Source organism: Meyerozyma guilliermondii, genomic scaffold, assembly GCF_000149425.1.
Source record: "Meyerozyma guilliermondii ATCC 6260 scaffold_6 genomic scaffold, whole genome shotgun sequence".
NCBI lineage: Eukaryota > Fungi > Ascomycota > Pichiomycetes > Serinales > Debaryomycetaceae > Meyerozyma > Meyerozyma guilliermondii.
Window position 1 is genome coordinate 261848 of NW_001809795.1, and position 22740 is coordinate 284587.

General features: G+C 43.9%; 13 protein-coding genes across 13 annotated transcripts; 9 read left to right on the plus strand and 4 right to left on the minus strand. All coding sequences in view use genetic code 12, as the record gives it.

Annotated features, from left to right (window-relative positions):
- Positions 1 to 148: 148 nt before the first annotated feature.
- Positions 149 to 4369, minus strand: LYS2 (L-aminoadipate-semialdehyde dehydrogenase; the record flags this gene model as incomplete). Its single annotated transcript, XM_001482754.1, has 1 exon — positions 149 to 4369. The coding sequence occupies one exon, from the start codon at positions 4367 to 4369 to the stop codon at positions 149 to 151; it is 4221 nt and encodes a 1406-aa protein (XP_001482804.2).
- Positions 4370 to 5050: 681 nt separating this feature from the next.
- On the plus strand, positions 5051 to 6190 carry PGUG_04760 (uncharacterized protein; the record flags this gene model as incomplete). Its single annotated transcript, XM_001482755.1, has 1 exon — positions 5051 to 6190. One exon carries the CDS (start codon positions 5051 to 5053, stop codon positions 6188 to 6190), a length of 1140 nt encoding a protein of 379 aa, XP_001482805.2.
- Positions 6187 to 7077, minus strand: PGUG_04761 (diphthine methyl ester synthase; the record flags this gene model as incomplete). Its single annotated transcript, XM_001482756.1, has 1 exon — positions 6187 to 7077. One exon carries the CDS (start codon positions 7075 to 7077, stop codon positions 6187 to 6189), a length of 891 nt encoding a protein of 296 aa, XP_001482806.2.
- A 90-nt stretch (positions 7078 to 7167) lies between these two features.
- BTS1 (farnesyltranstransferase) lies at positions 7168 to 8157 on the minus strand (the record flags this gene model as incomplete). Its single annotated transcript, XM_001482757.1, has 1 exon — positions 7168 to 8157. The coding sequence occupies one exon, from the start codon at positions 8155 to 8157 to the stop codon at positions 7168 to 7170; it is 990 nt and encodes a 329-aa protein (XP_001482807.2).
- A 366-nt stretch (positions 8158 to 8523) lies between these two features.
- On the plus strand, positions 8524 to 9603 carry PGUG_04763 (uncharacterized protein; the record flags this gene model as incomplete). The annotated part of the gene is made up of 1 exon (XM_001482758.1): positions 8524 to 9603. The coding sequence occupies one exon, from the start codon at positions 8524 to 8526 to the stop codon at positions 9601 to 9603; it is 1080 nt and encodes a 359-aa protein (XP_001482808.2).
- Positions 9604 to 9778: 175 nt separating this feature from the next.
- PGUG_04764 (uncharacterized protein) lies at positions 9779 to 10966 on the plus strand (the record flags this gene model as incomplete). The annotated part of the gene is made up of 1 exon (XM_001482759.1): positions 9779 to 10966. The coding sequence occupies one exon, from the start codon at positions 9779 to 9781 to the stop codon at positions 10964 to 10966; it is 1188 nt and encodes a 395-aa protein (XP_001482809.2).
- Positions 10967 to 10977: 11 nt separating this feature from the next.
- On the minus strand, positions 10978 to 11439 carry PGUG_04765 (uncharacterized protein; the record flags this gene model as incomplete). Its single annotated transcript, XM_001482761.1, has 1 exon — positions 10978 to 11439. One exon carries the CDS (start codon positions 11437 to 11439, stop codon positions 10978 to 10980), a length of 462 nt encoding a protein of 153 aa, XP_001482811.2.
- PGUG_04766 (uncharacterized protein) lies at positions 11027 to 11938 on the plus strand (the record flags this gene model as incomplete). The annotated part of the gene is made up of 1 exon (XM_001482760.1): positions 11027 to 11938. One exon carries the CDS (start codon positions 11027 to 11029, stop codon positions 11936 to 11938), a length of 912 nt encoding a protein of 303 aa, XP_001482810.2.
- Positions 11939 to 12100: 162 nt separating this feature from the next.
- Positions 12101 to 12700, plus strand: PGUG_04767 (uncharacterized protein; the record flags this gene model as incomplete). The annotated part of the gene is made up of 1 exon (XM_001482762.1): positions 12101 to 12700. One exon carries the CDS (start codon positions 12101 to 12103, stop codon positions 12698 to 12700), a length of 600 nt encoding a protein of 199 aa, XP_001482812.2.
- A 73-nt stretch (positions 12701 to 12773) lies between these two features.
- On the plus strand, positions 12774 to 13889 carry PGUG_04768 (uncharacterized protein; the record flags this gene model as incomplete). Its single annotated transcript, XM_001482763.1, has 1 exon — positions 12774 to 13889. The coding sequence occupies one exon, from the start codon at positions 12774 to 12776 to the stop codon at positions 13887 to 13889; it is 1116 nt and encodes a 371-aa protein (XP_001482813.2).
- Positions 13890 to 13979: 90 nt separating this feature from the next.
- MDL1 (ATP-binding cassette permease) lies at positions 13980 to 15980 on the plus strand (the record flags this gene model as incomplete). Its single annotated transcript, XM_001482764.1, has 1 exon — positions 13980 to 15980. One exon carries the CDS (start codon positions 13980 to 13982, stop codon positions 15978 to 15980), a length of 2001 nt encoding a protein of 666 aa, XP_001482814.2.
- A 385-nt stretch (positions 15981 to 16365) lies between these two features.
- UGT51C1 (Ugt51c1p) lies at positions 16366 to 21165 on the plus strand (the record flags this gene model as incomplete). Its single annotated transcript, XM_001482765.1, has 1 exon — positions 16366 to 21165. The coding sequence occupies one exon, from the start codon at positions 16366 to 16368 to the stop codon at positions 21163 to 21165; it is 4800 nt and encodes a 1599-aa protein (XP_001482815.2).
- A 139-nt stretch (positions 21166 to 21304) lies between these two features.
- On the plus strand, positions 21305 to 22702 carry MET2 (homoserine O-acetyltransferase; the record flags this gene model as incomplete). Its single annotated transcript, XM_001482766.1, has 1 exon — positions 21305 to 22702. One exon carries the CDS (start codon positions 21305 to 21307, stop codon positions 22700 to 22702), a length of 1398 nt encoding a protein of 465 aa, XP_001482816.2.
- Between the last annotated feature and the right edge of the window lie 38 nt (positions 22703 to 22740).

The window sequence follows — 22740 nt, forward strand, 5'->3', positions numbered from 1 at the left end:
AAAGACCAAGAGCATCTACAAAAATCTAGAAATGATTAGTGTTTGACTTCGAAGCCGTATGAGCCAATTTAGTCAATTGTATCATCTGGTGATTCTTGGTAATGGGGAGCTTCCTTTACAATGACAATTATATTTATTATCTTGCAGTCTATTTTGCAGCAGCAGAGCCTCTTCCACCAGCTCCAGATGCAATGAGATCGAGTGTTTCCTGGCTCAATTCTATGTCTGGCAATTTGTCTCCGCCAGAAGGTGGGCTGAACAAGAACCCAGTTTTCACAAGATAGCTGATATAGATACCCATCTGGGCAACATCAACTCCTGCACCTTGAGACCGGTCTACACCAGTATACTTGTGGTCTGCCTTCAACGACTTCACTGCCATGGCATCGTCTAATTCGGGTGCTTTTGTGTTTTGGGGCAAGTTATCGAGCACAAAGTGAAGCAATGGGAACAATGCCGAGTCGGATTTTTCAACGACATATCTCTCCAATGATACCTTCCAAGATGGATAATCATCCAATTGAAGTTTAAAGCCATACTTCTTAAGTACGCTGATAAACTCATTCATACGGATTCTGGGGTGGCCCGTGACTTGAGCAACGGGCAAAATGTCCTGTGCTGGTGGGTGCAATGCCGTAGCGGTGACAACACTGGCGACATGATCGACTGGAACCCAGTTGACGGTGTTCGAGATATCAGGGTATGATTCCAACTCAGCACAACCCTTGAGCATTCTCAAGAGGAAATCGTCGGTGTTGGAAGCTCCAGTCTGAGAAAACCCTCCAACGTATCCTGGACGAGTAATACACCCTCTTAACCCACGGTCTCCAGCAGCACGAACTATGTATTCTGCCGACCACTTGGACTGACCATAACCAGTTCCAAGACCCTCAGCACTACCACTCAAGTCATCTGACTCAGGTACTCCAGGAAGTCCCTTACTGGTGAGTTCATCCGACAAACGGAAGTAATGCTCAGTGTCCAATGCAGATGTCGAAGACACGAACGAAAATTGCTTGGGCTTTCCAACTCCACACAAATTCATTATTTCAATAGTGGAAATGACGTTAGCATCTCTCAACTTGGAGTATGGATACACCCAGTGAACAAGTGCACCGTTGTGAACAATGACATCCACCAAATCGGCAAATTCCTTGTATTCTGTTTCACCCCATCCAAATTTGGGTTTGCTCAAATCTCCCAAAACGACCTCAATCTTTGCGGACCAAGACTCGTCCCAGATGCCATAAGTCTTTCCCGCATCTCTCAAACGCTTTAAGCCAGCTTCCTTACTAGCAGCACGTACATGAGCATACACTTTGAAGTTGCAATCTGGACGACTAACGAGCAAATCACGAAGGATAAACGATCCTAAGAAACCAGTAGCTCCAGTAAGGAACACATTAATTTGCTTGGAGAAGTCAAGAGGAGGCGCTGACTTATAAGACGAAAGAAGCTGAGTCTTCACCAATTCTTTTGCGTCGGAGGCATAGTCCACCTTTTCAGAGGAGGCATCCTCAACATTATTTTCTCCGTCCGCAAGCTGGAAGTCGTTACCCTTGATAAACTTGTTAATTTCCTTTGAAAACAGCTCGATGGTTGGATTGCTGAAGATAACACCCAAGGGCACATCGACATGCAATCTCTTCCGCAACTCAAAAATCATTCTGGTTGCGAGAATCGAATGGCCTCCCAAGTCAAAGAAAGACTCACTCTTGGAAATGGTTGCGGGATGTGTTGGTAACACTTCCACCCACAAATCATGAATAGTTTTTTCAAATTCATTGAGGTCTTCCTTTTCTGTTTCGGTGGATTTGTTCAACTTTGAGGCGGCAGCCAATTGCGCAGTATCTGGGAAGGGTAACCTTGGCTTGTCGACTTTTCCATTAGGATTAAGAGGTAATTTGGCTAAAGGCACCACAAAAGTGGGAACAGCATACGATGCCAATCTCTTTTTCAAGTGGGCTTTAATGTCCTTGATGAGCTCGGCGTAAATGGCAAGACCTTCAACGACAGGATCAGGCTTCTCCAACTCACCCACCTCAGCTTTAAAGTTCTTCAAATCAGGAGTATCCTTTGGAACAATATAGGAGATAAGGGTTGGCTCTTCATTTTTGTCTCTTCTAACCAAAGTCACATTTTCTCTGACTAATGGATGCTGGGACAAATGAGTGTCGATTTCACCAAGTTCTATTCTGAATCCTCTGATTTTCACCTGATCATCAGCACGTCCACAACACTCGACATCTCCTGAGGGAGTATACCGGCCCAAATCTCCAGTTCTGTACAATCTGTCTCTGGGCCCGAACCAGCCTTCTTGTCTCCATGTCTCAGACAGTTTAGCATTTGCTTTATCGAGTTCAACCCACACGTTAGGATCAACGTACCAATTGGTTACAAATTTCTCCTTGTTCAAATCTGGGAGTCCTCTGTAACCCTCGGCAAGTCCAGCAGCACGAACATAAATTTCGCCCACTTCTCCAACACCACAAGTTTGAGTTCTGTCCTTCCTGTTCACCACCAAAAGCTGGACGTTTTTCATTCCTCTACCGGCTGGCATAACATCTTTCAATGTCTTGAGGAACACTGGATCTTCGCTTCTGCTCTTGATCTCGAAATAAGAAACAGCCCTTTGAGTCTCGGTGGTACCATACATATTCACAATAGTAACATTTTCAGCGAGACTTTGTAACCTTAAACAATCTCGTTTGGTGAGAATATCTCCGACGAAGAAGGCATGATGCAAGGATGGAATTGGTGTGGTTGCCTCAGCACTCAACAATTGACCCATAGCCGGGGTCAAATGGGTCACGGTCGCACCATACTCTGCGATCCATTCAGCCAACTTTCCAGGAGTTCCTATATCATCAGCTGTGGGAATTATCAACTGGGCACCCAAGAACAATGGGGTGAACATATCTCTCTGAATTGGATCATGAGCAATTCCCGAAAGCATGGTAAACTTATCATCTGCCGACAAGTTGAACTTTTCGCTCATCCATGGGAAATAATAGGCCAAAGAGTAGTGACGACCTAAAACACCCTTTGGAATTCCTTCGGATCCTGAAGTGAATGATAGCGTTGGATTTGAGTCGGGACCAACCTTGACTCCAGTAGGTGACGAAGCAAGACTCTGATAATCTTCAAGACAGTCTCTTGTTTGCCCTTCCAACTTTCCACCTTGCAACGAACCATCGTCGTTGACTCGCATTTGCGGAATGGTGGTTATAACCTCCAATTCGTCCTTGATGTAATTCTTAACCAAGTCATCCAAAACACCCGCTTTCTCCAACACGATAAGACCTTGAGGACGAGCCACTGACAAGTATATGTTCTGACGAGCTGGAGGGTATGCAATGTCGATAACGGAGAAAGTAGCACCGGCTTTAAGTACACCCATCACTGCGATCATAAGATCCACACCTCTATGAGCGTAGATCATAACAATATCACCTTTCTTGATTCCAGTTTCCTTTAAATAGTTACCCACCAAATTTGAAGTTTCGTTGATTTGTTTGTAGGTGAAAGTACGAGTCTTTGAGGCGGGATCTAAGAAAGACTTTGTTTCAACCACACATGTTTTGGAAGGATGACGAGCTGCGTTCTCCATGAATATGTCCTGGATAGCACCACGGAAACCGGACCAGTCCAAATCGGTGGTAGGATCTGGAAGTTGGTCGATTTGACTTTTCGTGATGAGGCTTACTTTGGCAATTTCAACCTCAGCATTATCACTAACACCTGAAGCAAAAGCATTGAACTGCTCAGCCATGATACTTATACGTTCATTCTTGTAGAGAAGCGAGTTGTAAAAGAACTCTAGTGTCTTGTTGGTCTCGGACATGAACACGGCCACATCTACCGTCGAACCCACGGCCAAGTTTGAAAGTTGTTGCAATGGCTTTGAGTGCTGGAAACTCAATTTGAACAATCCTGGCTCATCGTCCAATCCCTTGGATGCCTTGATACGACGGGCGACTTCGTCTAACGTTTGGTAGTTGATATGGCTGGTTGCAGTCTTGATCTCATGTTCAACTTTGGCACGCAATTCTTTGAAAGTAGTGGACTCAGCAATGGCCAATCTCACAATAAGCGGCTTGCCATCCTCCGTATCTGTCGCAATTACCACATCTTCATCTCCTGTTAATCTGTAGATAAGTGCAGCGAATGTTGCAAGACCAGCGGTGAAGGAAAAATTGGAGGCAAGATTTACTTGATAGTTGGCTTCAACCGACGAGTTATTGACGGGCTTGAGGAAATCATGTGGGAGCACTGACAACGTAGGATTGTCCAAGTAGTCGATCCAGAAGTCAGACATGATTTTGATTGGTACTGTAGTGGTGAAAAATGTGAGACTCGAGAGTCGCATGCAGTCTATGAGTCATGAGCATAGAGGAGGAAATGTTTTAAGAAAGGAAACTAGGTTGTCTTGTGTGATGGTAGAAATGTCTGTGTGATGTAGTAGCAATGTCTGTGTTGGTTTGAAGAGATTTAAGGTTGGAAAATATAAAGAAATTTAAGACGGGATTGATTTTGAGGAAGTGATTCATAACCAATTGGATATTTTAATATGGCTGAAATCAGAAAGCAAAGCAGGATTCTATGATGATCATTGCAATCGCTAAGAAGATTTAGGAAATCTTATTTTTTTTACCAACGATTAAAATTGCAGCCGTCTGAGTACTTTTGTGCTGCGAAATGCATAAAGCCTGATGAAATAGACGTTTAAATTCCAACGAAATTTCATTTTCAGAATACACATTCAAACTGTTACATTCGGAGTGATTTTACCCATTTAGTACTGAATGTTGGCTGTTTGTCAGTTTTGCTAAAACTGTATGATACAATTGCACAAATCAACTCCAGTCTCTAAAGCCTATTAACTACTATTGGTCAATAAGGGCTAATAAAGCATGACAGAGCACTTTTATACATATACTCATCATGTTTTCGACTCAATCATTTTAGGACAAGCACCATTACTTGCCCGTTGGTGCACAAAAATCCTCAATTCGCGACTCTCTTTTTTATATTCAACAACCCTCTGAAAATGATCAGGTGGTTACTATTTCTTGTATATCTCCCCTTATTTATTGCTTCGCCAGGTGACGACTTGGACGAATTCGACGAGTGCAGACACCGATGTGAATCAATAACGTGTAATTATAGACTTTTCGAATCGGATCCAAATCGATATCATCGATCTGTTGCCAATTTTAACGAAAAAAATAGATTCGACTGGAATTTCGATCCCTTGCCCTTACCAAAGCACTTGAAACTACTTTATTGGACGTGTGAACAGAATTGTGACTATCAATGTCAGCGTTTGGTCACCCAGCAACGCGTGGACGAAAAGGAAGAAGTGCTTCAATTTCACGGTAAATGGCCATTTTTACGAGTTTTCGGCATCCAGGAATTTGCTTCCATGATATTTTCCATTGGTAATTTGCTTGTTCACTTGCAAGGATTGCGGAAAATAAAGCACCAAATTGATACTTCACCACCTCACTATGGACTGTACTTTCATAATATCTTGATTGTGTCAGTTGTAACCCTGGCAGCGTGGATATGCTCCACCATATTCCACATTCGAGACTTTGAACTCACAGAAAGATTAGACTACTTTTTGGCTGGTCTCACAGTATTGACTGGTTTCCATGCTGTGTTTGCTCGAGTTTATCGATTATATCTTCCCGACCGGAAATTATGGCTGGCCGCTTTCACCGCATTGTGTGTGGCCTTGTACTCTGGTCATGTGTACCACTTGGTGACTGACTGGCTGTACACCTACAATATGAGGGCCAATATATTTATTGGAATTTTACAGAACATATGCTGGGCTATGTTGTGTTTCGATTTGTACATTCGGTATTACGATGTGGAGCATAATCATCCTGAAAAGTCCATGAACTTTGCACGTTACACCAAGTGGAACACGGTTGTTCTCAGTTCGTTTTTCCTTCGCTCGTCTAAGCTTTATTCGCTATATCCGCTACTCTTATGTGTCATCGTGATATGTGGCATGGCATTGGAAATTTTTGATTTTGCACCCATTTTTTATGACTTGGTGGATGCTCATTCATTGTGGCATTTGGTGACGATTTTCCCTGCCTATTACGGGTGGTACGATTGGATGATTTGGGATATCCGCGAGAATGTATGGCAAGATGTTAAGCAAAAAGCCGATTAATCTTCAGCTTCTGGAACGTATGGAGGGGGCTTAAAGTACTCTTGGTCTGCCTTCACCGCCTTACGGAATGCTTCACGATCGTTGACAAATTCGTCCAAGTATTCAAGTTCCAAGTCATGAACTTGGCGTCCCATCAACACCAATGAATGCAATGGTTCTCCAGAATCATATTCCGCCATTTCCGCCAACGTTCCTGCTTTGAACGTCTGGGTAGGCAGGCCAAGTCTGGAGATGGCTACACAAGGAGAGTCAGGAGTATATGCCTTCTGTCCCTTCAATTCTTCAATCTCAAGCATTTGCTTGGCAGCAGTGGCAATGTCCATATACCGAGGTGGCTCATAAATCAATCTGCCACGAGCCATGTTTTCTATGCTTTGTTCTTTGACTTTTATATCAAGCAAAAGGAGAGTATGGAGTCCAATTCTACGGTTTTCAAGCACTTTATCATAAAACGAGGCCGGTTTCCAGGTTTCAGTGAAAAACACAAGCGAAACAGTTTGTCCAAACTGATATAATTGTAATCCACAAGCACCAACTGCGTTCATAACTGAAGCATTGTGGATGGCTTCGACCTTGATTCCAAGCTCTCTAGCACGAATTATAAGATCTGAATGGGTGGTTGCTCCAAAAGGATCACCCACAACCATAAATGCAATGTCCTCGGTATCGGCGTCCTTCAAGATTTCGTCAGAACCACTTTCTACAAGTTCTCTGTCGGCCAAAATCACTTCTCTACCATAGAACTTTTCCAACGATTGTTGATCTGCAGCCATGAGGATGGAAGTGTATGCCTCCAAATATACACGCTTACATTTTCTGACCACCTCGAGGCCACGTACTGTTATATCTGTCTCATAGGAGAGTCCCAAACCCACTAGGTAGAGCATTGTAAAATGTTGAAGAAATGCGATGCGAAAGAGTTGATGAGGACGCGCTGGTGTGCGGGTGTCGATTCATAGGAAAGGTGTTGGTATAAGCTATATGGAATTTCGCAACTTGTCTACTATTTGTACCAAAAACGAGTTTGTGTCTGGACCCACCAACTCTATGATTTTGGCTCCGTAGAGCCGCAATAAATTCTGAGTATACTCTAGTGATTTGGTTTCCACCTTCATGTACTCCACTGCTTCTTCCACGAGCTGAAGATTTTGCTGGCGTTGTTTCATATCCATCTGATAGAGGAGTGTTCTAACCGGAGAGTCCTCTGTCAGGGTGTGTAAACAATGGAGAATTGGCAAGCTCAACTTGCCTTCCACCAAATCTTCACCTTTCATGCCCTTCATATGTGAGTATTTGTCGTCAACTAAGTTCATAAGGTCATCACGGATCTGGAATACAATCCCGAAGAGATTAGCTATGGCCAACACAGTTGGCTCGTCTTGTGGGGTGCTGAAAGCTCCCAAGAGTTTAACGGCAAGCCGAAATAATCCTCCGGTTTTGTTCATGATCATTTCCATGTATTCTTCTATCAGCGGGAGCTTGGTTGTCTTGAGATGATCCCGCCAGTGTATATCGAGGCCCTGACCATGATGCAAATTGAGCAACTCTTCAACGAGAATATTCAGTATGGACAATGCAATATCATTTTTGTTGTCGCTAGGGTGGTATTGAGGGAGTTTCTGTTGAGCTGTTTGAAGAGCTACAAAGTACATCAAATTACCACAATTGAGAGTCAGAGCCACCCCGTACTTTGTATGGGCAGCAGGAAGACCCCGACGAAACTCAGAGCCATCTTCAATGTCGTCAATTAGGAGTGACGAGTTATGGAACACAGTTATAACTTCGCTAATGGTAGCGATAGTATCATGGTTGTCGATGGTAAAGTAGAGATCGTTAAAGCTTTTGATAAACTGGGTTCTGATATCGCCATTAGTGCCTGGAATCGCAGCAAGATAATCGTACGGAAGACGAATGGCGTCAGGAATCATTTGCGGTTGCGAGTAGATAAGTGTATCGATGAGTTCCATGAGAAGCGAAACACGAAGTTGATCAAGGATGACAAATAGTCATTAATTTGTTCTGTGAGTGTGGTTGTTTAGCCTTGAAAGATAGGACTTCAATTGTTGGCTCTAATTGTTGCCTCTAGTGCTTGTCCAATTCCTGTCCAATTCTTGTCCAATTATTGCCCCTGTTTGCCTGTTTGCCTCTATTTCTTGTCAATTCTAAGCAAGCTTAAATAAGGTTTGGTGTCAACAAGTTTGGTAACTAGTGCCGAATTTGCCCCAAATAGCCTATTTGACTTTTAGGATTTTGCCCGCGCAACGCAACTTTGAAGCGTCATTGTTTCGATTTAGCGAAACATTCCTCAGCAAATTCTACGTCATTTTCCACAAATGGACCGCGTTGGCCAATTGGTCACCAGAGTGCCTCCAGTAACCCGATACTGGTTGTTACTGATTATTGCATCTGCTACCCTCACATCTTTAGGATGGTGTAGTTCCAAGCAACTTTTATTTACGCCTCAAAGAACTTTCTGGTCTCAGCCGTGGCGTCTCATCACTGCGTTTTGTCATTTTGAAGGTCTTTCGTTCAGTCTTTTGGTTCGAGTATACTATATGATGGGATCGGCGCTGGATCTAGAGAGCAAATTTACCACTCCGTTATCCATGTTTCCTCCACGCCGAATGGCCCGATTAAGTGAGTCAAAACATGCTACGCTACGGGCAATGGTGGAAGCCTACAAAATCCCAGATTACTTGTACTACATGGCATCAATTGCTGCTCTGATAATTGTCGTCGTCACCATCGGTTACTACAAACTTGGAATCAATGTAAGCGAATTGAGCACAGTTCTCGATTCTGTAATATGGTATATCTGGTGCCGTCAGAACCCTCAGTCTCCGGTGGTGATTTTTGGGCTTTTCAGCATTCCAGGAGCTTATGTTCCTTGGTGCTTAACTGTGATGCACGCTATCACGCAAATTGACTTTGCTCATCAGGTTTACGCTTCACTTCTGCTTGAGGCGTCGGCTGTCCGCCTGGCGGTGTACATGCCGTTCCTCTGGAACGAATTTGTCAACTACACCGTGGGCCATTTTTGGTGGTTCTCCAGAGACTTTTTGCTTGCGAATGTCTACTTTGACAAAAACGAAGAACGCCGAAAAATCGCATGGTCTGAGACCAGACAGACCCAGCGGGAGTACGCGGGCCGCGGACCGCTTACCACCAGCGATTTGCTTCGATTATTCATGCTTCCGCCATGGTACTGGAGTATCTTAAATCGGGTAGAGGCGATGCCGGAAAGCGACGAAAACGACGAAAATGAACAAAACCAAAACGACCAAAACGATCAGAACGACCAGACTGACGAGATCAGTCAGTTTGAGCAGAACGACCAGATCGAACATAATGAGAACGACCGGCATGTGCTTAATGGAAATGAAAATCAAGTACAAGTACAAGTACAAGAATGAGAAAGAGCATGAAATCTCAAAGAACGAGATACGATAAAACAACTACGATCATCTTGCCAATAGACTACATCATATTTGCATACTACCATACTTTCCTTAACCGCAGCAGTTTCTGCACCCAGACACCGCGCCATCCCTGCACATCCCTCTGATCCGCTCTCATTCACACGTTTCCATGCCAGGTGCCCTGAGTAGTACAGTGGCACAAATGAAGTCGGAGGCTTCGATGGCAGAAGAGACAACTTCTGAGGACACTCCTCATTCCAATCCGAATGTCCCGGACTCGGAATCAGCCACCAGACTTGCGCCTTTGCACCCGATTCGGAAAGAAGTTGAAACTACTACCACATTTCATCCCCTGATTTCTGCCTTAACTCAGGGGTTTGTCCGTTATCTTCGAGAACCACGGTTTCAGGCCCCACTTTCCTTGGAAGAGCTTAAAGTTCTTTTCAATAGCTTTTACGATGACCTTAATGGACTTGCAATCAATGTGTATACCCAGTCAAATTCAAGCAAAAAGCGTCTTATCGCCCAACTGGATCATTTCAATGCCCATCCTCATCACTACGATTACCTTTTAGCCATCGCCAACTACTCACTGTCGTCCATCAAGCTTTCAAAGCGAACCGATAACGAATCTCTCATGCAACTCCGAGTGTTCAATTACTATAAATACCTTACTGTGGCTAAGGCACTCGAATGTGCTCACACCGAACTATTTTCTGCATCCACCCTGCCGGATGGCCTGCTGTTACATGAGAAGCTTCAAAGGTTTGATCACCACGATATAGTGTTCCAGGAATTTCTTGACGACAAGTTAGAAGCCATGAAGAATATTCCATTCGAAGCATTTTCAGAAGGTGATCCTTATCCACTCGTGGATAAACAGGAAGAAATACAAATGCTCCTGCGACTACTTGCACTGGTCAAAGAAAAGGTGACTCCACGTGAAAAGTTGAATGTGGTGGTGCACTTGCAACAGCGTCTCATCACACTTCTTTCCGAATGTTCAGCAGGGAAGACAAGTAAAGATGTCTCTGCTGATCATTTGCTTCCCATACTCATCCATTTTCTTGTATGTCATGGATCGGGCTGTGATCTCTACCTCACATTCATGTTCATAAAAAACTTTCTCAATCTTTTGGACCCTACTGGCATTGATCCTCAACATTTCACTACTCACTCTTCATTCTCCAACTATGCACCCGAGACCCGTCTGGTGATCCACAAGAAGCGAGCTCGCAAGCTGCTCTTTGAGTGTTTGAACCTCAACCTCGATGACACAGAACATCCAGTCAAAGACTTTGATTTTTTTGACTCCGACAAAGAAACTTGCAGCACACCTTCAAGCAGAGTACCTTAACAATGGCGAGCTTATGTATTACTTGACGAATTTTCGAGGCAGCCTTGTTCTTCCTCCTGAATGTCACTGGCGATGAGTTGCAATTGCAAAATGGAAGCTGAGATTTTGTCCACCTCTATTATCAAGCTCGTGGAAAAAGATATGCTTACCCAATTCAAATTCCCTGACGAAATCAAGCAAGAAAGTGGTTCAAGCGTCAGCTCTTCACCTGTCCGTTTGCGCAATAACCGCAGCCGTTCTACCTCACTTTTAAATGCCATAAGCAGCCGCTTGAATGCCGGGTCTATAATCACCACACGTCTGCGGTCCAACTCGGGGAACAATTCAGGTCCGACAAGAAGAGAAACTTTTCCATCAATGGAGGTTACCGAAGACGACGGCTCGCTGCTTATGAGGAGTTTGATCACACGATTTAGTCTGGTGTCCGTTCCACAGTTCAGAACCCCTACTAGCGAGGGAGATACAGATAGCATTGATGTTAGACTCGATTCTGAACGAGCAAATCTGGTGGATGATCATGTTGACCCTAAGCGGAACTCCATCACACAAAAGTTTTCCACAGGAGTTACCGAGTTCATGACCCGCATTGGTCAGTCACAGAGCCAAAACCAAAGCTTTACCACCATCGCTAACCATGCAAGCCAGACTTCGCTCGACCTAAAAGGAGCCGAAGGAGCTCGTAGCAGAACCACCAGTATACAGATAATGGATCGGTGGTTTGGGGCGATATCCCAATCAGCTCCAGAGGTGGAGCACAACGATTCGACGGTAGAATCTCAGGAAGAATCTTCTGTGTTCAGTGCTCCGATTAGAGAACTCACAAAGTACCAGGATACAGACTTTGATTCACTCACTATTCAAGATCTTCGAACTCTCAAAGCATACTATGATCAGCTATGTACAGAATTGGGTGTGAGCAAGTCAGAAAGCAAAACCACCGGAGACAGCCACAGTCTTCGGGAAGGGTTATAGGATACGAGTTAGACGAATTATATAGACATGCATATACGAATTTTGCTAGCATAGATACTACTATTATAAATTTGCAGCTCTGCATTTCAGACCGCACCTGCATATAACCCCGGGTCGCAGATCCGCTACTATATAATACTAGAAGCTTCTCTTTAATGGTTCATGCCCAGTAGGAAACGAAGACTTTCAAGCTATGACGACAGTTCCAAACGAATCCGCTTGGACAGCTTGTTTAGCTCGTTGTCTCTTGACGATCAAGAAGAGCTAGAAGTTAATCCAGGTCTAGATCATGCTCCATCCACAGATGATATCAATTCATACATTGTGAAAAAATTAGCATTGCAATACATGGATGCACAAAAAGCACGTATGTCACTTATTAAGTACTATGACTGGCGCATCCTAGTAGTATATAACTTTCAGAGATGGGCTTTACGACTATTCAATCGATTTTGGCGTCGCTACAACCGTGCGCATGGCCGCAAACAATTTAAAACATTCCGATTTTACCACCAAATCATGGACCTATTGAGCCAGACTCGTTCAATAACATTGAACCATCTAGCGTCAATTTTGGACCAAGAAAACCGACTCGAACAACTGCAGCTCAAGAGACGCCAACAAGCACGAACAGATAAAGAAGAGGCAATGTTGCATAAGGATCTAGGCTATAACTACTGGGACACTTTCGAGGGCTTTGATAGTGATGAGGAAATGATGGAGATAGAAATCGACGGTGTCGAAGAAGAAATGGAAGAATAACCACCAAGTACGTTGGTATCTACATCTGTGCACCAGGTGCTATCTGATCCAAAATTCGGCTTGGTTTACAACTATGGTGGATCTCGCCAACTTGCTTCTTCGACTTCCCCCAGAAATTGTTCTCCGCATATTTTCGTTTCTCACTACTGTTGAGATTAATAAACTAGCTTCTGATCTTGAGCACACAGATGATGGGGATCGTTACCATTCACTTATTATCCTTGCGTACAGCCTGCTTTATCTGAAGACACTAGTGATGGACTCTACCGAGACATATATGCCCAAACATGTTGGACAGGAGCGAAACTATATCGACATTTACCTGCTTTCCCTGGTGGTTTCATGCAGCCCAGTATCGTTAAAGCAGAAAGCATTGATCTCTACTTGTCCCAACTCATTGACATTTTGTTTCACCAGAGAGCTTATGGATCCAAAGGTATTTATGGAAGAGCTCAACACCTTTAGTGACATGTTAACTCGTCTTGTGGCTCCTCAGAAAGGCATAGCTGAAAGTACCACTCATCAATATCTCAACATGATCAATGGTTTCTCTCTCGTGATAAGTAGTGGCCGCGACCAGTCATCCATCGAACTCCCAACCGCAGTGGGAGTGCTGATCTTGAGGCTATTGACCCATTTGGCAGATCCTCGTGCCAGCTTGAGTCCCACATTGCTGCTGAAGCTTGTCTCTCTCGATATCCACAACTCGGACTTGGGAAACTTTTTGCATATAGAATGGGGAAGGTTGCTCTGTCGGTTTGAAAACTTGCAGCTGCTCAAATTGAACAACAATCTCATTGGAAACCTCATAGAAGAGTTTGAATGGCCGGCAAAGCTACGTATACTAACCATTGCCAATAACAAGATAACTTCACCTGATTTTATCTCGCGGCTCCCCAAGACACTCGAAGTCCTTTCACTTGGAAGAAACTACTTTGAACGTATTGGATTCGAAAATTCAGACCTTCAATTAGCCTCATTTCCTCGTTTACGATACCTCGATCTCGAACGCAGTTATTTGCTCAAAAAGATCAATCTGCATATATTTCACAATATTGGGTCAAAGGGCAACTTTTCAACCTTAGCTCTTTACAACTGCACACTTACCGATGACTGCTGGCACGATTTGGAATTGGCAGCATCCCAAGAGAATTTCAACATTCTAAGAGGCACTGACGAATTTGGTTAGGGTCCTGTTTCGAACATCCTGCACACATTCCCTTCAGCTAGTCGCGGCTGATTCGTTCCCGCGGTCGCTTTCAACGAAACTGTGTATTTCATGCTTCGAGTATCGGTGCTAGCGCCAACCATACGGTCCTGTTTGGTTCGGCCGGTACGTTCGCGCACGCTCATTCATCACCTAAAACCTTTAGTAGGTCCACAAAGGCTTTACGTTCGCTTCAATTCTTCCAACCAGTCGCCGCCACCTTCGAACGAAGACGTCAAATCGACTAATGAACCACAACCCAAACCAGGCCGCCCAAAAAATCTCTTTAATGACTTGAAACGACTTATCAAACTTGCAAAACCAGAGACAAAAGTACTTGCCGCGGCATTGTTGTGTCTTGTCACCACTTCATCGGTATCCATGTCACTTCCCTTGTTCATAGGAAAGATCATCGATACCACGAAAGCTCCGCTCGAGGACGCAGCAACTGAAATCACTATATTAGGACTTCCAGAATACCAATTTTACACTTCACTTTTAGTACTTTTTGGCATAGGTGCTTCTGCCAACTTTGGTCGGATGTACTTGTTGCGCTCAGCCGGTGAACGGCTCGTGGCTCGACTAAGATCACGCGTCTTCTCAAAGATCCTTAGCCAAGATTCCTATTTCTTTGACTTGGGACCATCTAAAAATGGGATGAAAACTGGTGATTTGATTTCTCGTATATCAAGCGATACCCAAATCATTGCAAGAACCATGAGTGGAAATATATCGGATGGTGCCCGTGCGCTTATCAGTGGCGTTGTGGGACTTTCAATGATGTCATATGTCCTGTGGCAATTGACCTTATGTATGAGCTTGATATTCCCTCCTCTCATCATAATGTCTACATTCTACGGACGGAGAATAAAAAGTTTGTCTCGCCAAATCCAGGAAAATCTTGGAGGAATGACGAAAGTTGCTGAAGAAAAGTTCAATGCGATCAAGACCATCCAAAGTTTCGGTCAACAGAAACGGGTTGTCCACGAATTCAACCAAGAAGTTAGGAAAATTTTTACAACTTCTACGCATGAGGGGTTTCTCAGTGGTATATACTATGGTGGTAATGGATTGCTTGGTAATGTCACTATGGTGGGCCTTTTGGTGGTTGGTACCAAATTGATAGCCTCGGGTGATATTTCCATTGGAGATCTTTCAAGTTTCATGATGTATGCCGTGTATACGGGACTGTCAGTATTTGGACTCGGCAACTTTTATACAGAGTTGATGAAAGGACTAGGTGCGTCCGAACGTGTGTTTGAGCTTATGGATCTGAAACCTAGCATAACTACCAGCTTGGGGCGTAAGATCAAGGATATCCACGGAGATATAGTTTTCCGCGATGTCAAGTTCCATTATCCTTCGAGACCTGATTCACCAATATTTGGTAATAAGCCATTGAATCTTACGATCAAAAAGGGCGAGCACGTTTGCTTTGTTGGTCCATCTGGAAGCGGTAAATCGACGATTTCACAATTGCTTCTTCGATTCTACGATCCTATTGAAGGCAGTGTAATTGTCAACGGATACAACATCAAGGATATGAACCTCACTCACTTTAGACAACAAGTGGGATACGTTCAACAAGATCCTGTCCTTTTCAGTGGCACAATTGAAGAGAATATTCGATTTGGCAAGCTTGACTGTACTGCAGCCGACATCAATGAGGCACTTGAGATTGCCAATGCATATAATTTCATTCAGGCATTTCCCGCCAAGCTCGATACGATTGTGGGACCCTCGAGCAGCGCCCGGTTGAGCGGAGGACAGAAACAGCGGCTCTCGATAGCGAGGACCCTTATTAAGCGGCCCGAGATATTGGTGCTTGACGAGGCCACTTCGGCGTTAGATACAAGTCTGGAAGAGATAGTGATGCGCAACCTCATGGCTGTGGCCGGCGAGAGGCAGTTTACAATGATACTGATTGCCCATCGGCTTTCTACAATCCGCAACAGCGAGCGGGTGATTGTACTTGCAGGCGATGGACAAATAGTTGAAGATGGCTCATTCGACGAGTTGTACAATAATCCCGACAGCGAATTGAACAAGCTTTTAAAGACATATAGAGAGTAGTACATAGAGAATGTGCAGAAAATGTACATAGAGCATTAAGATATTTATAGTGAAGACTGAAATAATAACGCAGCGCTGAAATTACCCAGACCGCATATTTTCAGCCCCGGCCGCTCGGTAAGCTTGGTCGCGGCTTGCGCGGCTCGGGCTCTGGAATCGAAAATTAACCTAAATTCGATACAGTGCGATGTCCGGGTGTGGCTATCGGCGGCATGTGAATATTCAAACACTAACAATCATTTCGGACTTGAGCGGTCTATCTCTCGTGGTACATCTCATTTTATCTTGATTATATTTTTCCGCAATTTATACTTTGCGCTATTAGTGATCTTAAACCTTTGTACACAAATACCACCCTCAGTGCCAATTATCGGCACCTTTTACCATGGCTGATAATGAGCCAGCAATGGCGACGAAACAGCATAACGCCGAACTATTGCCACCGACGCGAACGACATCTGAGCCACCTTTGTACAAGAGGCTTGGGAATATGGTGATTCCTCCTTTACAGTCTTCATTCTCATTCTTGAGTCCCGGTGGTACTTCTGAAGAAGATGAGTTTCCCTTTGAAGATTCAAACAATTCAACTCCGCGAGAAGATGAAGATGACAAGGCCACAGGTTTTGGTGAATTGAAGCCACTCAATCAATTCTTCAACATGCTAACGGCTACACTGGTCCAATCTGGTCATTGTTTTTTGAAGCAATTGCGCAGTGGTGCCGGTCTGCCCGAGCCCGGGTTGCACCGGGCAAGGTCTCCGCTGTTGGCGTATGGAGTATTCGACTATGAGAGTGACGAGGACACTGAAAGCGATACGGCGGATGACTCTCTGGTGAAAGAGAATGGGCCACAAAATGATTCAAAAGTGACAATTGTGAAGGATGCTGACTCAGAACTGAAACCAATGGAAGAACCAGCTCCACGAATATCAACCTCGGACACTCGCTCCTCCTACAATGAAGACTTACATTCTGACACTTCTGCAGACACCTTTCATGACGCAGCACTGCGAAGACTGGGCCTCTTGGATTTCGAGAAGGTTGCTCCCACGGCAGAGTTTGAAACAATCCAGGAAAATAGCTTTGAGTCTAGTGCTCTTGATGACACACTGGACCAAAGAGACAGCAAGTTGTCTGTTTTCCAGCAATCCATACTTGACAACTTAGACCCGCAATTGATACACGAGGGAGTGTTAATTGTTCATAACGAAAAGAAGGACCACCTGACGACAGAAAACAAAGACTCCGAGTTGTACAAGCGCAAAGTTCGGGACCTTCGCCTAAAGATAGCTGACAAGTTGACTTTAGTATTTCAACTCAAAGATAATGAGTACTTTTGTGGTAACTACAATGCTTGGCTCGCCAAAGACGTTTTGCTCCAGGGCCACATTTACTTGACCCATAAGAATCTCCTCTTCTTCTCGTTTCTTCCCAAGAGATATCTGCACGATAATATGACTGACAGCGATGGTTTTCAGCTGGTGGACGATTCTGACGACGTCGTCCAGGCGGGTACGTTGAGCATGCGGAACCCGAACTTTACTGATCAAATTCTTTCTGGACCCATGGCACACCGGTTCTGGGTAATTCTTCGGCTGGAAACCTTGTCGGTTTATAGCTCTGCAGTGGATCTTTACTTTCCCACGGTGGTAATTGATCTCAAAGATTGCATTCATGCCGAAATAGAAGATCTGAAAGCAAACCGAGAAATGGGTATAACCTCCCCTCGTTGTGGCTTTGGGAAATACTCGGAAACAGCGACACCGCGGTCGTACGACTCTACCGTTGATGAAGAGTCAGATATTAGCAGCTTTGTTGCACAGGACCAAAAACCAGAAGAAAATCCTTTGACGGGTGGGGTGTGGATACGTCTACAAACTAAGAAGAGAACTTTTCGATTTTGCGCAGATAATCAATTTTCTGCCAGAAAATGGGTCAATAATATCACTAAAGTGGTATTTCTGTTACAGAACTCGAATGCTCGTAATGAGGTGCTTTTCAAGGTGCCTATACAGCTGATCGATAGGATCGAGAAAAACATCTTGTTTGACGTGGCCAATAACAGCGAAACCGACGAGGAACCAACGATATCAGTCACTATAATCTATACTGTCAATCAAAAACGGCTACTGACTACTAGGATGAAAGAGCGACTTTCGAAACAGTCAAAAGGAGACGACGAACAAACTGTCAACTCCAATCAACGAAAAATCCATTTGTTGTTCTTCCAACACGGTGCAAAGTTCATGGAGGCGATATCTTGCTTCATGCTGGCTGATCAAGATGCCACTAGTGATGTTCAAACTATGTTTTCACGAGGCTCTGATCCCTCGCTGAAAATCTCCATGGAATCAGAAAGTATTATAAACCGTGCTAAAACCCCTAAACGCAAAGTTCTGCGTGTTGACTCTCGATCCGATCAATCAATATCGACTCTTTGCGATAATGATACAAATCAACTACTCGAGCAGCTCTTTGTGGGATCCTATGGGAGCACCCCTACGTTGACGCCTACAGAAACTAATAATGAACTGTCGACAATCAAAAAGATTGGCAAGTCATTGGCTTCTCCTTCAAGGCTCTTTAGTAGGAGTAGGTCTTCATCATTTGCTGACGAGAAAAGACTTGAATTCGTTGAGTCTGGAGGACTTGATGTCGCTTGGCAACTTCCACGAAAGCTATCACTTACGGGTCTTAAGAACATCAACTTCTCCTTTGAAGCATCTCAGAAGCAGGTTAGTGAGGCGGCTGCTCGTTATAATGAATTATCTGATGCTGAAACACCTGATGAATACGTGAAGTCAAAGTCAGAGATACTTTCCTCTCATACAGCTATGCCGACTCCATTGAATTTCGGTGAGGCATCAGAGTACGAGCAAGCGATGCCAAAGAAACTGTTGGGGTTAAAAACATTCAGCAAAAGTATCAAGGCCATATCTGGAATGTCTGGCATTTGGTCGTCTAATCCCACACATTATGAAAAGAAAGACAACGAAGACCCATACTATGAAAAAGACTCATCATTCCGGGAAATCTCCAATAAAAACTTTTTGAATCACTTTTCTTTCAACATGGAGAAAAGGCTTGTTGCCAGCTATACAACTCATTTACAACGTTCACTCCCAGTCTATGGTAAGCTATATTTGGGCGACTCTGATTTATGTTTCCGAAGTTTGCTTCCCGGGGTGTCTACCAAAATGATACTTCCACTCAAAGATTTAGAAAATTGTTATAAAGAAAAGGGAATAAAACTTAAGTACTCTGGGTTGGTGTTGGTTATACGAGGGCAGGATAAGCTTCTTTTGGAGTTCGGTTCTCAAAAAAGTCGTGATGACTGTGAGGCCATGATTTTGAGGCAACTTGAAATTCTTCATGGAAGAGAAAATTGGAGGCCCGAACCACACCAGTGGGGACCTAAGTACATTCCTGATGAGGTACAGGCACCAGGCATTGAGTGGAAAAAGGACATGGAGATGATGCACATACGAGCTAAGCAAGCAAGAAGGCGGCGTATCAATCAAGCGAGAATCCAAATGTTCGAGGAGAAGCTTAATGCGGCTATAGGCATGGATGTCCCATTGCTATTAGAAGATTCACCACTCATCAAGACCGAAGTCAGACCTTCTACTTCTTTTAAATTCACACTTTTGACGATTGGATCGAGAGGTGATGTTCAGCCGTATTTGGCTCTAGCGAAGGGTCTTCAAGAAGAAGGACACGATGTAACAATTGCAACTCACTCAGAATTCAAAGAATGGATTGAGGGACACAATGTGAAATTTCGTGAAATTGCTGGTAATCCGACAGAACTTATGGCTTTAATGGTAAGACACGGTTCTATGTCTGTGACGTTTATCAAAGAGGCTAGTTCCAAGTTTCGCTCTTGGATAACGGAGCTTTTGTCTTCTAGTTGGGACGCTTGTCAAGGAACCGACATCTTGATTGAAAGTCCAAGCGCTATGGGAGGAGTTCATATTGCTGAAGCCCTTGGAATTCCATATATGAGAGCTTTCACAATGCCATGGACAAGAACGAGAGCCTATCCTCACGCATTTATTGTTCCAGACCAAAAGAAGGGTGGCTCTTACAACTACTTGACTCACGTTATGTTCGAAACCCTTTTTTGGAAAGGGATATCTGGTCAAGTGAACAGATGGCGCCAGAATGAGTTGGGATTACCACGCACAAGTTTACTCAAATTACAGCAAACCAAGATCCCGTTCCTATACAATATCTCCCCCTCGATATTTCCTCCATCTGTCGATTTCCCAGATTGGGTCAAAGTGACAGGATATTGGTTCTTGAATGAGGGAGGTAGTAACTTTAATCCTCCTCCAGAGCTTCTAGAGTTTTTGAGTCTCGCCAAGGAAAACGGAAAGAAGGTGGTGTATATTGGATTTGGATCTATTGTGGTGAAGAACGCAAAGAGTTTGACTAAGGCTATTGTGGAAGCGGTTCAAGAGGCTGACATCTACTGTATTTTGAACAAAGGATGGTCTGATCGACTTCTGGATTCTGATGATAAAGCTGAAAAAGAGAAACCTGAGATTGACTTACCCCCAGAAGTATTCAATTCTGGAGCGGTTCCCCATGACTGGCTCTTCCCGCGTATCGATGCGGCCGTCCATCATGGAGGCTCGGGTACCACGGGCGCAACACTTCGAGCTGGGCTTCCCACAATTATCAAGCCGTTCTTTGGAGATCAGTTCTTCTATGCTTCTCGAGTGGAACAAATGGGAGTAGGGCTTTCCTTGAAAAAGCTCAATTCTAAATCACTCACAAAAGCATTGAACACAGTGACTTCTGATTTCAAAATGATCGAAAAGTGTCGAAGTATCAGCGAAAGAATCAACCATGAAGATGGTGTATCTGCGGCCCTTGAAGCTATCTACTCCGAATTGGAGTATGCCAAGCATCTCAGTATCTCAAGAAGAGCTCTGGGCTACGAAGCTTCGGGCCTGCAGACTCCTGTTGTTTACGAGCAGAGTGACGAAAGTGACGAGAGTGGATATGACGATGAAGATGAAAGCGAAGAAACTGAGACGGATGAGGAGAGTACAGATAACGAAGATATTACTGAGATCGAAAATGTTCCACATCTTGACTACGTGCAAAACCATAGAAAAAGTCTGGAGAGTAGTTCAGAGGAAGATGTGGCTATAGCGACAACGACAACTAACGACTAATGAATATGATAACTATATACCTTGTAGACTGTGGCGCGTATTGTATGCAGTACCATCTTCAATGAGTCAAGAAGCTGAACCGGTTCGCAAGTGAGGCTCACTCTAACCAATTTAAATTTTTGTCGCAAGATAGTACACGATGGCCAACCCAGTCTATCGAGATATTACTGGTGAGCAGTGTAAAACTAATTCTTATGCCAAATTGGTACCAGGTCAGACAATTGTTGAAATACCTGAGTACGTTTTAGAATGCGGAGAGACATTGCGGAACTTTCCAGTAGCCTACAAGACTTGGGGTCGCTTAAATAAAGACCAAGACAATGCTTTTGTGATATGTCATGCCTTGACTGGATCCTCTGATGTTCAGGATTGGTGGGGACCATTATTGGGGACTGGGAAAACTTTTGATCCAAGTCGATTTTTCATCATTTGCATTAATTTCTTGGGCTCTCCCTATGGGTCATGCTCACCTGTGTCGATAGACAAGTCTACTGGTAAACCTTATGGGCCATCTTTCCCATTAGTGACGGCCAAAGATGATTTGGGTATCCAGAAAATGATCTTAGACTCGTTAGGCGTTAAGGGAATAGCATGTGTGATTGGAGGATCTATGGGTGGAATGATAGCTCTTGAATACTCAGCAGCTTTCAATGATACCGGCTATGTGAAAACAGTCATTGCTCTTGCGACGGCTGCAAGAGCTTCTGCCTGGTGTATTTCATGGAATGAGACTCAGCGCCAATGCATATTCAGTGATCCTTACTACGACGATGGATACTACTATGAGAGTGAGCTGGGTCATAAACCTGATAGTGGACTCAGTGCAGCAAGAATGGCAGCGCTTCTCACTTATAGATCAAGAAACTCGTTCGAAACAAGATTTGGACGGAAATTGCCCACGAATAAGATTCTGGAAGATGCCCAACAAGATGGTGTCAGGTTTCCTAAAAATAAAGACGAAGAAAAATGGCTCTTGCACAACGAAGGCTCACGGTTCCAAGATGGCTCGCGTGATAGCTCTGCTCTGAATTCCAGTGCAAAACTCCAGACTTATTTCACAGCACAGTCATATTTGCGATACCAAGGAAACAAATTCATCAAACGTTTCGACGCAAATTGCTATATATCAATCACCAGGAAACTCGATACGCACGATATCACCAGAGGAAGAATTCTGGAATCTGATGAAGACCCTTTGCCCCATTATTTGTCCACATTGACAAGTCCTCACTTAATCATTGGAATTGAGTCCGATGGTCTTTTCACGTATGGAGAACAACAACTTTTGGGACAGCATATACCGCAGTCTCAATTGGAAAAATTAGACTCCCCAGAGGGCCATGATGCTTTTTTGCTTGAATTCGAGGTTATCGATAAATATTGCACACAATTTTTACAACTGAAGTTACCCGAGTACTTTGATGCGAACTCTGGTAAAGTTGAGGTGTTCGAAAACTGGAGTGATTATGTGGCATCCACTGACAATGGAGGCAATTCAGTATTTGGAGAGGCGGAGAAAAATATTACGAATTGGTGAAAAAAAATAGTAACGTATTAATTCATATATATATATCA